The sequence below is a fragment of the Hemicordylus capensis genome, chromosome 1 (genome assembly GCF_027244095.1).
Source record: "Hemicordylus capensis ecotype Gifberg chromosome 1, rHemCap1.1.pri, whole genome shotgun sequence".
Classification (NCBI taxonomy): Eukaryota; Metazoa; Chordata; class Lepidosauria; order Squamata; family Cordylidae; genus Hemicordylus; species Hemicordylus capensis.
In genome coordinates this window covers 393678823-393694446 of record NC_069657.1, presented here as the reverse complement: position 1 = coordinate 393694446, position 15624 = coordinate 393678823, and the positions used below count along the sequence as shown (strand labels likewise).

At 42.7% G+C, this 15624-nt stretch overlaps 1 protein-coding gene across 3 annotated transcripts in view; it reads right to left on the bottom strand.

The window, feature by feature from the left end:
* The window catches only part of TTC27 (tetratricopeptide repeat domain 27), a 172485-nt gene that overhangs the window by 127680 nt on the left and 29181 nt on the right, over nucleotides 1–15624 (bottom strand). Inside the window, exons 1-4 of one of the 3 annotated variants that reach the window (XM_053303794.1) lie at nucleotides 13623–13911; nucleotides 11609–11792; nucleotides 9509–9638; nucleotides 7292–7432 (exon numbers count right to left, since the gene is read on the bottom strand). In XM_053303794.1, the coding sequence (XP_053159769.1) occupies nucleotides 7292–7432; nucleotides 9509–9638; nucleotides 11609–11792; nucleotides 13623–13713 (546 nt within the window). In that variant the 5' untranslated portion in view covers nucleotides 13714–13911. Of the gene's footprint in view, nucleotides 1–7291; nucleotides 7433–9508; nucleotides 9639–11608; nucleotides 11793–13447; nucleotides 13599–13622; nucleotides 13912–15624 lie in introns of those variants that run through there. The other 2 variants (XM_053303802.1, XM_053303790.1) reach the window with 2 other exon arrangements.

Here is a 15624-nt window from a genome sequence, read left to right as displayed (position 1 = left end):
GCAAGCATGAGTGGAAGAGAACTGGTCTTGTGGTAGCAAGCATGACTTGTCCCATTAGCTAAGCAGGGTCTGCCCTGGTTGCATATGAATGGGAGACTAGAAGTGTGAGCACTGTAAGATATTCCCTTCAGGGGGTGGAGCCGCTCTGGGAAGAGCAGAAGGTTTCAAGTTCCCTCCTTGGTTTCTCTAAGACAGGACTGAGAGAGTCTCTTACATGCAACCTTGGAGAAGCCACTGCCAGTCTGTGAAGACAATACTGAGCTAGATAGACCAATGGTCTGACTCAGTACATGGCAGCTTCCTATGTTCCTATGCTTCACATGCAGAAGGACCCACGCTCAATCCCTGGCATCTCCAGGTAGGGCTCACATAAAGAGCGATGCCAGCAGAAAGTAGAATCCATGCAACTATTGCTGCTTCTTCTGACACCCTGAATGTCTGAAAAGCCCTTGATGAGAATTAAAGGCCCATGGTGCAAGAGGATGCAGAGGAAGAGGATACAGTTGAGTGGAAACACCTTTAGTGTTAGGATGTGCAGGTGAAAGGGCAGATAACAGCAGCACTCCACTAAGACAGGTGATTCCATCTATTTTTCTCCCCAGCCCCTGCAGCTGCCACACAAATCTTTGCATCCAGTCCCTCGGTATGACTTTTTGGGAAGTCTTAAATGTAGACTACTTACAGCAGTTGCAGAGATTACTTAATATATATGAAGATCTTTGTGCATTTATGAAAACTATTACTTACATTACTTCAGTGGTGATGGCCATGATTTTACTTATTTATTTAACAAATTTATATACCACCCAAAACTTATGTCTCTGGGCAGTTTACAATAAAAACAGTACAAATTAACACAGAATTAAAACATTGAAACTATTTACAATTTAAAACAATCTTAAAAGCTATTAAAAACTGTAAATCTAATTAAACGCTTGGGTGAACAAATGTGTATTAATGGCCTTTTTAAAGATTGTCAGAGATGGGGAAGTTCCTATTTCAATAGGGAGTGCAGTCCAAAGCCTCAGGGCAGCAACAGAGAAGGTGTGTCCCTGAGTAGCCACCAGATGGGCTGGTGGCAACGGTAGACAAACCTCTCCAGATGATCTTAAAGGGCAGTGGGGGTCATCACAAAGAAGATGTTCCCTTAAATACCCAGGGTCTAAGCTGCTTAGGGTGTTATATGTTATAACCAGCACCTTGTATTTTGCCCAGAAACTATCAGCAGCCAGTGTAGCTCTTTCAACACAGGAGTAACATGGTCTCTCCAAGATGATCCAGAGACCAACCTGGCTACTGCAGCCTGTACCAACTGCCATTTCCGGACTACATACAAAGGCAGCCCCACATAGAGTGCATTGCCGCAGGATACCATTGCTGCAGGATACCAGCATATGTACCACTGTTCTGAGGTCGTTTATCTCAAGAAACAGATACTATGGTCAACAGTATTGAAAACTGCCGAGAGATCCAAAATGACCAACAGAGTCACACTCCTTCTGTCAATTCCCATTTGGAGATCATTCATCAGGCTGACCAAGGCAGTCTCTACCCCATAGCCCACCCAGAAGCCAGTTTGAAATGGGTCTAGAGCAGGCTGCTCAACTTCTGCCCTCCTACAGAAGCTGGTCTACAATTCCCATAATCCTTGGCTACTGGCAACTGTGGCTATGGATTATGGGAGTTATAGTTTAAACACAGCTGGGGGTGGGGGGCTAAGTTGAGCAGGCCTAGTCTAGATGATCAGTTTCCTCCAAGACCACCTGGAGCTGGGAGGCCACCACCCTCTCAATTACCTTGTCCAACCATGGAATTTTGTTTTGTGGGTTTTTTTTTTTTAACATTTATATTCCGCTCTTCCTCCATGGAGCCCAGAGTGGTATACATAGTTAAGTTTCTCCTCACAACAACCCTGTGAAGTAGATTAGGCTAAGAGAACCCCGAGTCACCCAGCAAATATCATGGCTGAATGGGGATTTGAACTCTGGTCTCCACGGTCCTAGTCCAGCACTCCAATCACTAAACCACACTGGCTGGAGACAGATGCTTAACTCTGAGGCATCCCATGTAGGCTTCTTCAGAAGAGGTCTAATAATTGCCTCTTTGAAACAAGAGAGGCATCCTGCCATCTCTCAGAAAAGCATTTATAATCTCTACCAGGCCTGGAGGACTCCAACACCAAACCTGAGACTTAAGTCCTTCAGCTCAGTTAGGGACTCTGAGGGCAGTGGGGTGATCGATACACAAACAGAAATCCCAGTCTATTCTTGGTAGGGATGTGCACAGAACCGGTTCGATGGCTAGCTTTAAGAGTGGGGGAACACTCCCCAGCGCTCTTAAAGCAGCATCCCCACTGCCTTTGAGCCTCCCCACCGCAGTTCCGGGCACATCCCTAATCCTTGGTCCCCATTTGATATGGTCAGACACTTTAATGCTGATCATAGCAATGCTGTTGCTGAACACACAATTGTGTTGGCACTTGCACCAACGCCATTTGCATGCCAACACACTGCGAAGACTGCTGGGAGCAGGATCCCATTGGTGCGGCATGACAGCAGCACAGCTTCTGCTTTCAAGTTAGATTTGAATAACAGCAGCACTGTGATGGGGTAGCAGTGACTCACCAGAGGAGCAGGTACGACCTGCCTGCCTCCCTTGCCCAGCGCCAAAACATTTCGGCTGCAGGAGGCTGAATTGTTTCGGTACCTCTCCAAAGAGGTGCCAAAATGATTCGAGCACAGCCCTAGTAGTCAATCATTATTGCCCTAGTTGAATATTTTAGATATTGTGATCCCCATGACATCCAAGGGAAGTCTCCTCCCTTTGGGCACTAACAAGGGTCTGAGCATCTTTCAGAATGCAGTAAGATCCTGTAAGATCCACTTGGACTAGATTTCAAAAGTTATTGGTGGGAGGATGCTAATTGTGTTTTAAATACAACTGCATTTTATTTTGACCCAATGGGATTATGTTCTTTTGTTTCCTGACCAAACCTTTTGGATAAGGCAGATCATGTAACGAGGCAGGCAAAAATGCCAAAGAACAATCTATCTATCTATCTATATAAAATTCTCTAAGGCGTACCCATGGCTAATCTCATGTGTGGCAGCTCTTGTGAGAGTTCGAAAGCAGAAGCAACTTACTGGGCAGTGGAGAGAGAAACTGAGAAAAAAGGAAGGGCAAGGGACGGGTCCGAGCCTGTCAGTGGCCTGAGGGGAACTAGTGGGAATGGAGGCAGCGGCAAGGAAGGGCCCAGTCAACCACTGCTGCTGTTTGGGGCTACTGGGGCTATTGGAGTAGGAAGGCAGGCAGGCAGAGGATGGACCCGGGCCTGTCAGTGGCCTGAGGGAAACAAGCGGCCATGGTGGTGGCGGCAGCAAGGAAGGGCCTGGTCAACCGCTGTTGCTCCTCCTCCTCCTCCAGAGGAGCAGGAGCAGGGCTTGCAGGTCTCTGGGGATAGGGGGCTGCAGCTTGACCAATCAGCACCAGCAACGTTGCAGCCGAAACCAAGAGGAGTGAGTGGGATGGAGGAGTGACCAAGAGGGGTGAGGGGGATGGAAGTAATCAGATGGAGGAGCAGGAGTGCAGCTCAGTGGAGAGACCTCTGAGGTGAGGTAGGCTGTGGCAGGGGGTGAGGGGAGCAATCAAGTCGTAGCACGCCACAATACTTCAGTAATACAAGAACAAGCAAGTGCCAGCTGTACACATGGACTGGTATACTAGAGAAGTATTTCCCTACCTTTTTCACCCTGAGGCACACTACCCGCCACCCCAAACACAGATAACTTTTTTATCTCTCTAGCAGCAAAGCCACTGTGCAATGTATTTATTTCATCATCATCAATTTTATTACAGCCATTGGCCAGCAGAAATAGAAATAACAAACATATCCAATACAACAATACTAGAATACAATAAAACAAAATACAGTCTTTCATAAAAAATTAGTTTAAAAAGCATAAACAGCTCCCACAGTTAAGCACTTAATTGAGACCTTAATCTAATGGCAATATAAAAAATTTCTGCTACAGTTTTTGTAATATCAGAGCTTACATCCGCAAGACAGTAATATGTATAAAAACGCTCGCAGCTCCCAGGAAGTTTGAGTAACAAAGGGGAAATAAGTTCTTCTCTAGCATCCTGATACAAAGAACAGTATAGCAGAACATGGGTGACAGTTTCCAGGAGGCCAGCACCACAAGGGCAAAAAACCGTAGCAGATTGGTCTTTAGCAAACCTCCGTTCCAGAAGAGAAGAGGGCAACACGTTTAACCGAGCTCGAGCAAATGAGACCCGAAATTTAGAAAAGTGCAACGTTGTTAAGTAATTTGCACCTCTAGAATGTATTTATTTAATTTTGCATGCACACCATCCTGTGTCCCACGGCACACCAGTCGGAAAATGTAATAGGCTGAGAAGATATACAGCAAGATTCTATGCAATGAATGGAAAAAGTAGCTAAAGAAAGTGGATCAATAAGGAGACTGTTCATCTATGGAAACTGATGGTCTGGAGAAAGGACTCAAAATATATTGCCCTCAAGACATTTGCAAATCTATTAGATGTCATTGAAACAAATGTTCAGTGGTTCTTATAGAGTGCCTGTATATATATTTTAAGCACTAAATGGTAATTAGGTTATCCAATAGTTTTATAAATTCTAACCCTCATGTTGGTTCTTTTTCTGACTGCAAAACAATTACAGTATTTTTTATTTATTTATTTATTTATTTACATTTGTATCCCGCTTTGAGGAGCTCAGAGCAGTGTACATGGTTATGTTTATCCTCACAACCACCCTGTGAGGTAGGTTAGGCTGAGAGATACATGACTGGCCCAGAGTCACCTAGTGAGTTTCATGGTTGAATGGGGATTTGAACTCAGGTCTTCCCAGCCCTAGTCCAACACTATACTCATTATGCTATGCTGGCTCTATGCCTGTGGTAGGCATCTAACTGTGCTGAGAAACTGCGTGAAGGCAAAAATATCTCAAGAAACAGTCACACACAGTTTATTAAAACTGCTCTAGAAACACCTGTCAAGATGGATATCTTATTCTCTCACACAGGACACAATGAAATATGACTAAAGTCATCAAGCTGAATAAAATAAGGTACATATACAGGAAACCTTGTTAGAGAGGTCAAATCTTACATTTTGACACTTCACTCAGGAACCCACAAGGCAGTTTATAAGGTGTTACAAAGTGAATGCTTTTTGCCACCTGCAATTACTCTATGGGCTCAAATGGCAACCCAAAGCTTGCAACATAAAAGAGAGGAACCAAAAAATGGAAACAGAACATACATACATTTACACATCAACCTTGGTAAAAGAAGTGCAGTACTTGAAGATAATCTCTTTTGTTGTTTCTGACAACTCTCTTGAATGTCAACATTCAAAAGTATGTAATCTTTCATATATCCTGTGTCATACATATGTGAATATGCGCAAAATAATCAATGCTATATTTTAAAAAACTGAATCCAATTCTAAAGCTATCCACTGAGTTTACGTGACATACCAAGAGGTGGCAAGCCAAAAACACCCTGAACTTCTATTGAAAAGTACCCCAAAATCAGTAACTGCCTTTTAACACGTTTCAAGTTTTGATTCACATGCTTTTGAACTGCAATTGAGCCTCAGATGGAATATGCTTCCCCCAGACAATATTAACTGTAAATTATAGCAAAACAGGAAGTTACAGTGCTTGGCAAAATTGGAAGAAAATACAAGAGGTATATAGATGGCTTCCCAAGACTGATAGTAATACTTATCAATACCACCCAGAGAACAATTTGTTATGCGGCAGCTAACAAATCAAGTTTATCATCATCATCATCATCTACTCCTACAGGATTCAGTTCTGCAAGTTGGTTTTTTTGGTATGTACACAGGTCTGCTGTTCAAATGATTTAATTCTAGATTAGCACAAGCAATTCTGAATTCACTTCTAGTTCAAGGAGACAACTTGGTAGCCTTTGCAATTAAATATGTTGCAGATACAAAAAACATACAAGGAAGAACTATGGAAGTCTGAGTAGTCTACATTCCTCAGACAGAATTCGCTTTTAAGAACTCTCCTTCATTTATACTGCTGACCCCTGCGAACTTGGTAAAGAGGCACCTTTGAATGTAGTGATTCTCTTTATTTAGCAGGTGGAGCGTAACTGGCCCTATCCATCCCCAGCACAGTACTTCCAGTGTCTGTCGTACATTTCTTTTTAGATTGTGAGCCCTTTGGGGACAGGGATCCATTTTGTTTATCTTATTTATTTGTTATTTCTCTGTTTGAACCACCCTGAGCCATTTTTGGAAGGGCGGTATAGAAATTGAATAAATAAATAATAAATAAATAATAAATTAATACTGTGGCATATGTCCCACAATGCTACATGTGAGGCTGAGTTACATAGGAAGCTGCCATATACTGAGTCAGACCATTGGTCTATCTAGCTCAGTATTGTCTTCACAGACAGGCAACGGCTTCTCCAAGGTTGCAGGAAGGAATCTCTCTCAGCCCTATCTTGAAGAAACCAGGGAGGGAACTTGGAACCTTCTGCTCTTCCCAGAGTGGCTCCATCCCCTAAGGGGAATATCTTACAGTGCTCACACTTCTAGTCTCCCTTTCATATGCAACTAGGGTGGACCCTGCTTAGCTAATGGGACAAGTCATGCTTGCTACCACAAGACCAGCTCTCCTCTCAGTTTTATAGGAGGCACTACTTTTGTATAGGCTAGGACTGAAGAAGTTACCAGAAAATTGCACAAATGGGGGAAGGGCAATTTTCAGGAATCCTCTCCTCCTGCACTCACTTATGCCTCCAGGGATTATCCCTGAGATTTGAGGAGCTCTCAGAAAGTCTGGATGTTAGCTATAGTTTCTTATAGAGATCTCCTATTAAAGCTTAGGTGATAGGCTTAGTTCCTATTAAATAGCGGCTAAGATTCTGCTTAGTTTGCTTGCGTTGATGGTAGCTCTGCTGCAAGCCACAGAGATAGCCAGGCTCAGGAATGGCAGGTAGAGAGAAATCTCCTCAGGCAATAAGGAAGAACACTGACTTCTTTTCTTCCTTATTGCCCTCTTCAGGCAATAAGAAAGTACACAGCCAGCCATATACTATATAGATGACTGGCCATATAGTAGAAATACTACAGGTTGGCCCATTAGCAGCTGTCAGCTCAAGATGAGATAGGCTGGCTGAACACACATACATGATGCAAGGAACATAAATAAGTCACATGAACCAATGCAGAGTTGAAAACTAGATCACAGGGTTTTTCTCCTTACCTGAATAGCTTCAAGCTTATGTCTGGAATTCACAAGCACTGCTCTAGCTAACATCAGCAAGACAGAATGGCAAGTCAGGCTATATACTGATTCACCATCTAGAATCAGCATGCTGAGGACAGCTGCAGTCAATCCACTGGGCTGGAAAGAGCAAGCAAAAACACTTCCTTAGGCAGCTTCGAAATGATTTTGCCAGACATAAACAAAACATGCATGCAGAACACACCAACTCATATCAATGTTATTCCCATCCTCATCCTGCTTCCAAATACATGCTTCCTCTTATGTCAGACAAGAAAATTACAAGGACAATTTATGCAAACCATCAGCATTCAAGATGTTTTCCTTAGGAAGAAAAAAAGAATGAGACCTCAACCCTACCAACATTTAAAAATTTAATAGTGTGCACAGCACAGAAATAAAAATGGCTTTCGATATTACTGTAATAATTACATAATTAATGACAATCAAATAATAATTTAGCATTTGCATAGTCCTTTATGAGTATGCAAAGCACTTAATATCTATAATCTTGATGTCATCCATACAAAATCCCTGTAAGGTAGGTATTATAATTCCCATTGTGCAGCTGGGGAGCTGCAGTAGGCAGCTTGAGTTGTGACAGAAGCAAGATTTGTACCAGGAAAATACTGATTTACAGCTCACTAACTCAGAAAGAGAAAGCAGCAAGGAATTTGGTGAGAGAAAACATAGAATACTCTGAGTATTTAATTAATTTTAACTTCAATATTTTTGGCTCTCATCAGACTGGTAATTAAGCCCTTAAGTGTCTGTAAAGGTGGCAGCAAGTTTTCCTAGAATACAAAAAAACAGAGAGGGGCTTACATTACAAATGTGTGCCTTGAAACCACTGTGGTAAGCACAAAACACAAGTTCTCCAATTTTTCTCTATTGCTGAACTTAAAAGGGGAAGATATACTACAAAATGACCATGAAAGAAGTGTGTGTGTGTGCGCACACACACACACTGTATTGCTTTCTTCAAGCTACAGGTTTGAAGTCTCTCTCATCCATGCCAACTGAATACTAAACAATCTCTACACATCATTCTCCAGACAATGACCTACATCCAAATTGAGAGTTGCATGTAGGGAACGTAGCAGACTGCAGAGGGAAGTGGGGTGGATCTTAGAAAATTGTGCCTCTGTGTGTGCGCATAGAAGTGTTCCCTGTGCACAACTCTTAGTTTGGATGTAGAACAGTGTCTCCAGTCAATTTACCCCTCTGGCTTTACGATTCCCCAGACAAAATGAGTTAACTCAATTTAGCACAAATCCAACAGAAATGAACAGTGTAGGTGAGAATGATAAGGCAAGTGAAACCCTGCTATTATTTAACAATTGAATCTTTAACATACAAACACAGAAACACATTCGAGCTAGGACAAGGCAGGAAGAACCAAAATATTACTTTAACAACTCATTTTGAGCCCTCATTAGAGAATGGGATGAATAATGAGGGGTTGGGCAAATACAGATTAGGATCTCTTAGCAGAACTTTAGATGATCTTCAGTGGGTTGGCAAGATGTGTTGTTGTCTGAAGAACAAAAGTATTTCTTGTCTATATTAGGCTGATAGCTCAAGGGAAGTTTGTGGGGTGGGAGGTGGGCACTTCCAAGTAGATTTTTGCATGAAAAGACTGAAGTCAGTTCTGGAAAATTGTCTTGGACTGAGGATGTGCTCAGAAGATTTTAAGTATGCCTACCTATCTGAGCTACTTTTTTGCGTCTGGCTCCAGCTGGTGGACCTCAAAATTCTAGACCACCACAAAAGGGCAGCATCCAAGACGAGTTAGCCTTTACTCACTGAATTTCTATTAACTTCAATGGATCTGAGTCAGAGCTATCTAATCTGTCTGCTACCCAAAGTAGACCCCTCAAACCTAATGTCAGCTGCTCCCGTAATAGATGATTCAACAAGAGATTTAAGAACTGGAATTCATGGGACATAAAAATGCTTCACTATTACAAAATGAATTGTACCCAGGATTAATAAAATATCAGATGTTGGAATTGGTCTTTCAGGAGGATAGTAACACTTAGCAGGCATCACAATGCGAAGCGTTCAGTTGACTGATCATGTCGACCGGCCAGAACACAGCTCACCAACACTGAACATTAGGGAGAATATTTCCCAAACACTAAGGAATAGAACTGATCAGAAAACTGTAGCTCTGCAGCTGGAGGGGAAGAGTACCTCGCCATATTGTTGTAGCAATTCAGGTGGCAAGAAGTCCTGAGGCTGCAGTTCAACAGGAGGTCCAGTCCAGTTGCTCTGAACAAACAACTGCAAGCTTCCCACACCAAGCAGAAATACCACACTTTGTCTGCAACAGACAAAAATAATCAACTCCATTTTATTAACATTGATGTACAGGTACACACAAATACATGAGAAAAATCAATGTTTATTATTATTACAAATATTTATATATTTTTTCCCCGATAAATGAGTTCTCAAAGTGGTTTACAAAGCAAGAGAAAAAGTTCTCAAAGCACTTTACATAGCAATAAGAATAAGAAGATGGTACCCTGTTTCCAAAAGGGTCCCCAGAAACACATCAGCAACTGCCACTGGCAGGAAAACCATATGGGGATGAATAAGGACTGTTTCTCTCCCCCTCTTAAATAAAAGCCACCACTTTAAGAGGTGCCTCTTCAGTTTTGCAGAGGTTATACAAGCATCTTTAGTTTGAAAGAAGGAAAATCACCAAAAAATGAGCATACAAAACTACAGGGCTTTGCAGGAACAAATATATGCCCAAACAGATTTGCTCAAGTATATGCCCAACTTCTTCAAAGAAGGCTCTCAGATTTTCCTGAGACACTTAGAGAACCAAACTGATCAATTTTCTTGTCAGTTGAGCACTACTCCCTTGCTCTGTGTTTGTGCTTTGTAGTGAGAGGTCTCTGGACTGAGTGAATGTAAGGGAGATTCCTCCACCCTTCTTCTGAGCCAGGACAAGGGAAGGGAACCTCCATTGCTTACACTGAAAATGTAAGTCATTAACAAAAATTAAAACTGAGACTTAAGCTTTGAGAAGAACATGAAAGCAGTGTAATAAAGAACACACTACATTTCATCTGAAATCTTGGTTTTATGCATATTTAATCTGCCAACCAGATACACTCAGATTGATTAAAAATACCAAGATTTCTGTAATAAAGTGACAGCCCAAAAGATAAGTAATTACTTGATCCAACAAGGTACTGTATCAGGAGATAAGTATTCAGAATGGAGTTCACCAGCTGATTTCCCAACACATCAAAGCATTCAAAACCTGGTTCCATCACTCAGGCTCAGAGCTATGAATGGGGACTCTATACTCACAACAGCCATCAACTCTAGATTCAGCAGAAGTTGTTGTGTGGGTAGAGGTGTGCAGCAATGACATATAAAGGGGAGAACATACCTATATAGCATTTCAAATTGTTTGGGGCACCAGACAGTCAGCTGCGTGACTCCTCATAAAAAGGCATCCACAAATCCGCTTGCCAGCTAGCCAGCAGTGAGTGCCCCAAACCCTCCAGTGAGCAGGCACTCAGCACCACAGTTTTCCTCACCAGAGGTCTCATTTCAATTTATATGCATACAAAACATCTTGTGTAGGATAATCTATGAACATAGGGATACCATCAACAGGCAACATATTAGCACAGAATTGTTCCATATATTTGTTGTGTTTTGGATTGTGTACACTGTCTGGAGGTAGATATTTCAGGTGGTATATAAATATGATAAGTAAATAAATTTGTACACCTTATCACTTTAGATATGTCAAGAAAAGCCAACCTGTGTATTGTCACGGTTACCAATTACATCAACATAAATCAAGATTCAGAAAGAATGGGTTAAACCTAAAAGCCACAAGCAGAGTTCTGGCTGCAGAATGGGGCTTTCCTGCCATTCCCTCTGGTTCCTGGTCTATAAAGGTGGCTTTTGGAGGGATGTGGGATGCTGCACATCCCTCCAAAAGCCACTGTTATGGACCAGGGAACCAGATGGAATAGTGTGGGATACGGCATAGGAGTGGTTAAGCTAGTGGCATCATGGACCTTCACTTGTGCAGTGGAAGTGTTTACTACTCACTCTAGGATCCCTTTATATCCAATTCATGATTCTTTATTACAATGAATGCAACTTTAAAAAACATGGAAAGTGGGGCAATGGCAAAGCTACTTTTTCCGTTTCTTATGTTAACATAAAGTGAATGTAAGTCTACTTGTCACCAGCCATTCCATTTAGGTGGGTTTTTTTTTAACATAAAAATGTTTCCTTCACAAACAAGTTGTTTACCTTTCCATACTATCAACATCTGCAGAAGAACAGTCCAGATAAACTTGTATCTGCCTTTCTAAATAGCTGTCAATGGTCTCCTCTTCTCCTGCCGCAGGCTTTGTGAAGACATTCTGGACTGCTTCACTTAGTAAGATGGCTTCATAATTCCCTTCCAACAGCAACTGCAACAGGGATCCACTTTCTAAAATAAAACAGAGTGAATTTTAAAGAGCATCCTATGTTTTTAATGACTGGCACTTAAACTGAAATACCCCACATACCAGAAAAGGGGAATTTTATTTGCTTTTTAAGAACACACCATGGTATTTACTATATTAAAATAAACAGCATCCACATGTGATGTATTGAGCCATGTTTATTGCATACATTCTAAATAGATATAAAGTAGTAGATAAGGAATAGTAGTCCATAAGCACCAAGAATGAGGCTTCAAGTTTATGAACATGATAACATTTCTTCTTAAACCTCAAATATTTTTTGGTAGGTTGTTTCTATGTATTTAATTTTTAAAATTTATTATTCCTTCCTTACATCATCCAGGCACAGTAACAGCTTCATCAGGTAATAAGGGTGAACTTTCTTGCATTTATTTACTTATTGTTACTGTTAAATTTATATACCGCCTTTCATTAAAAACAATCCCAAGGCAGTTTACAAAAATTAAAAAACATAATAAAAATGACAGTAAAAAGTATTAAGCTAAAAAGAAATAGAAGAATTTGGAAACGATTTCTCATACCTACTTTGCCTAGAATTCTCAATGAAGTAAGAAGGTACTTACAAGTGTAGCCCAGAATTGGCTGCAATTGTTTCTCACTTTTACAGATCTCCACACATTATTAAAGTTAAGGATATTATTAAGTGGTCTGTATTCAAAGAGATAGTTCAAAGTAATTTTTCATACTGATGCCTAGCTTGAGAGGGCTTACCCTATACTGCAGTTATGATTGATAGGCTCAGAGCATTCTATACTCTACAAGTTTTTGAACAGAAAGTAGTTCCTACAAGGTGATCAAAGTGGGGAAGAGAATCTTGAAAACTCATGCAACTCAAAAAATTGACCCAATTTTTTTCCTGAGGTGGCAGACACAAGACATTTGAAAACCTACGCAAACATAAGTATTAGCAAAAATTAGACTATCCATCAGTTATAGGAAAAGGAGAGTTGGAGTAGACTTTCAAAATAATATTCTCCAAAGTATTTAATAGAATGGGTAGAATAATTCTCTGAACTATGCTCTCCAGTTCCAAATAATGCAGGATAATATTCATTTCCAAGTCTAATTAGAATATTTTTCAGGGACATTGCATGACAAATAGAAGCCTTTGGATGGATGGATAGGGTGGTATACAAATGTAATAAAATAAATGACAATGATATTAATTACAGGGCACATGGAATCAGAGTTTACTTCAGCAAGTGGAGGCAAAAGCAGTACTGATACCCACAAGCTGGCTTATATCTGCCTTGCTCCTAGGCAAATTAGTCCAGGGATGAATGGGAAAAGAAAGAAAGAACATTTTGAACAGGAACAATATGATGTGGCTGACTGCAAGGTGTTCAACTTTTCACCATCAGTTCAGCCACGCTCTAACACCACCACAGCTCATCATCACTAGGTCCACCGGCGCAGCCTATGGAGTTCAGCTGTCAAGAAGGCAGCTACTGCCCTGCAGAGGGACACACAAACGACCTGTCCCGTATTCACGAGCATGCACCAGTCCCTCATCCCATTCTAAGCCATAACGGGCACGGAGGAAGGGAAGAAAAGGAGGCACTGAAAGAGAATCCTGGCAGGGTCAGCAGCAACGGAAGAGGGGGACTCCTTTGCCCACCTCCGTCCTTTCGCTCTTTGCCGTGTCATATGCTAGCCGGTGGGCTGGGTTGGGTTGTCACTGCGGGTCACCCCCGAGCAAACTGTGGTAAAAGGCTACGAAAAGCGACACGGGCATGAGGAAGGTGGGGGGCGTTGCCTAGGTAGCCCGCTCCGCTCCCCCAAGCCTGCCTCACCTGCCGCCGAAGCCGCCTCGTTCTGTTTCCACCGCGGCGACTCCGCGGCGCTGGGGAAGCCCCTCAGCAGCACCCGCTCCAGCGCTCGCATTTTCTGAGCAGGCGCACTCCGATTCGCCCCGCTGGAACCGAACGAGGCTGATGACAATGAAGCCGCAGCCGCTTTCTTCGCCTCCAGAGACGCAGCAAAAGCTCTACCGAGCCTCACCCATGTGCGAGCAGCGGCCTCTGGGAGCTGCCATGACAGAGGCGCTAAGCAAGCCGGGAGAAAAGGCGGGCGGCAGCGCGTGCGTAGTAGAGAGCGGGCCGCTGCCGCTCTTGGCACGGGACTTTTGGTGGGGCTCTTATTTTTGCGTTGATGGGTGGCCAATGGTGCTTTCCTCAACATTTGTGTGTATGGTGCTGTGCTGGTTATGGAGTGAACCGGCCTCATGATCGCAGAATATCAAGCGATATATAGCATTATAACAAAAAAGACAATAAACAAAACTTAATCTCATTTGAGGCGTTTCCCTCAACATTCTGGACTGGGGCATAGGAGGTGGGAAGTGCAACTTTGGTTGTAGCTATTTATTTAATTATTTTTAACATTTATATCTCACTCTTCCTCCGAGGAGCTCAGAGTGGTGTACATGCTTATTTTTTATCTTCACAACCACCCTGTGAGGTAGGTTAGACTGAGAGATACGTGACTGGCCTGGAGTCACCCAGTGAGTTTCATGGTTCAATGGGGATTTGAACACAGGTCTTCCCAGCCCTAGTCCAACACACTAACCGCTACGCTATGCTGGCTCTTGTATTGTAGTAACCCCAAGGTTACATCTAGTATTTAAATCTAGGGTAGAGAATGTGTGGTTTTCCATTTGGGTAATCGTTTGTACACGGGTAGAGGAATCCAAAACACATGTATTCTCTGAACTGGCCCATTATTGATACAAAATATTGTGCTTAAGAAGAAATGGTTGTGCACATACTGACAAAACCATTAACCAGAGAACATTCAAAATCTCTGGATGGCAATTGGGCTTATAAATTAAGCAACAAGACAATGAGAGGGGGGAATGTTGGGATTTATGTGTATATACATTGTCTTTGTTCTTACCACTGATGTATTGCATGTATATCTGCATATGGGCTTGGGGTAGAATTTAGAATGTTCTTGTCAATCAGTTCTGTAGACTGATAGGGCTGTGCACGGAACCGCTGTGCACTGGGGTGGGGGGTTGCTTTAAGCGCGGGGGGAGGGTTTACTTACTTACAGTAATTGGGGCGGCAGGATACCTCCCTGCCGCCCCTTCCCCCGTTTCACTTCTAAAGGCTCCCAGGACCCAGAAGTCTTCTGCGCACGGGCGTCACGGAGACGTGAAGCGCGCGCACGATGTGCACGCGTGCAGAAAACTTCTGAGTCCTGGGAGCCTTTAGAAGTGAAACGGGCGAAGGGGCGGCAGGGAGGTATCTTGCCACCCCAATTACAGCCACCGCCGCAATACCTCCTTAGGTATTAGGTATTATGCCGCAAAAACCCCCGCCTTAGGGTATATATTTAAAGACGTGAAGTGCATGCGTGATGTGCGCGCACGCAGAAGACTTCTTGGCCCTGAGCTGGGAGCCTTGAGCAGTGAAATGGGGGAAGGGGCAGCAGGGAGGTATCCTGCCACCCCAATTACTAAAGGAACTACAGGCGCTGGAGGGGGAAAGTGGCGGGAGGGGTAAGTAAACCCTACCCCCGCTCTTAAAGCAACCCCCCACCCGAATCGCCCGAACCCCGAACTGCCCAGGTCCGGACCGGTCCGGAGGCCTTTAGAATGGCCTCCGGACCGGTCCAGGCACATCACTATAGACTGATTGTCTTACTGGATGCTTGAGACTGTTATTTTTCTGTTAGGATGAGAGTAGAACAGTTCAGGATCAGAGTAGAACAGTTGTTTATAATTTGTAATAGTTAAGTAATAAATCTTAGTAACTTTGTTCAATAAACTTAACAAGGCTCAGTTTCTGCTCT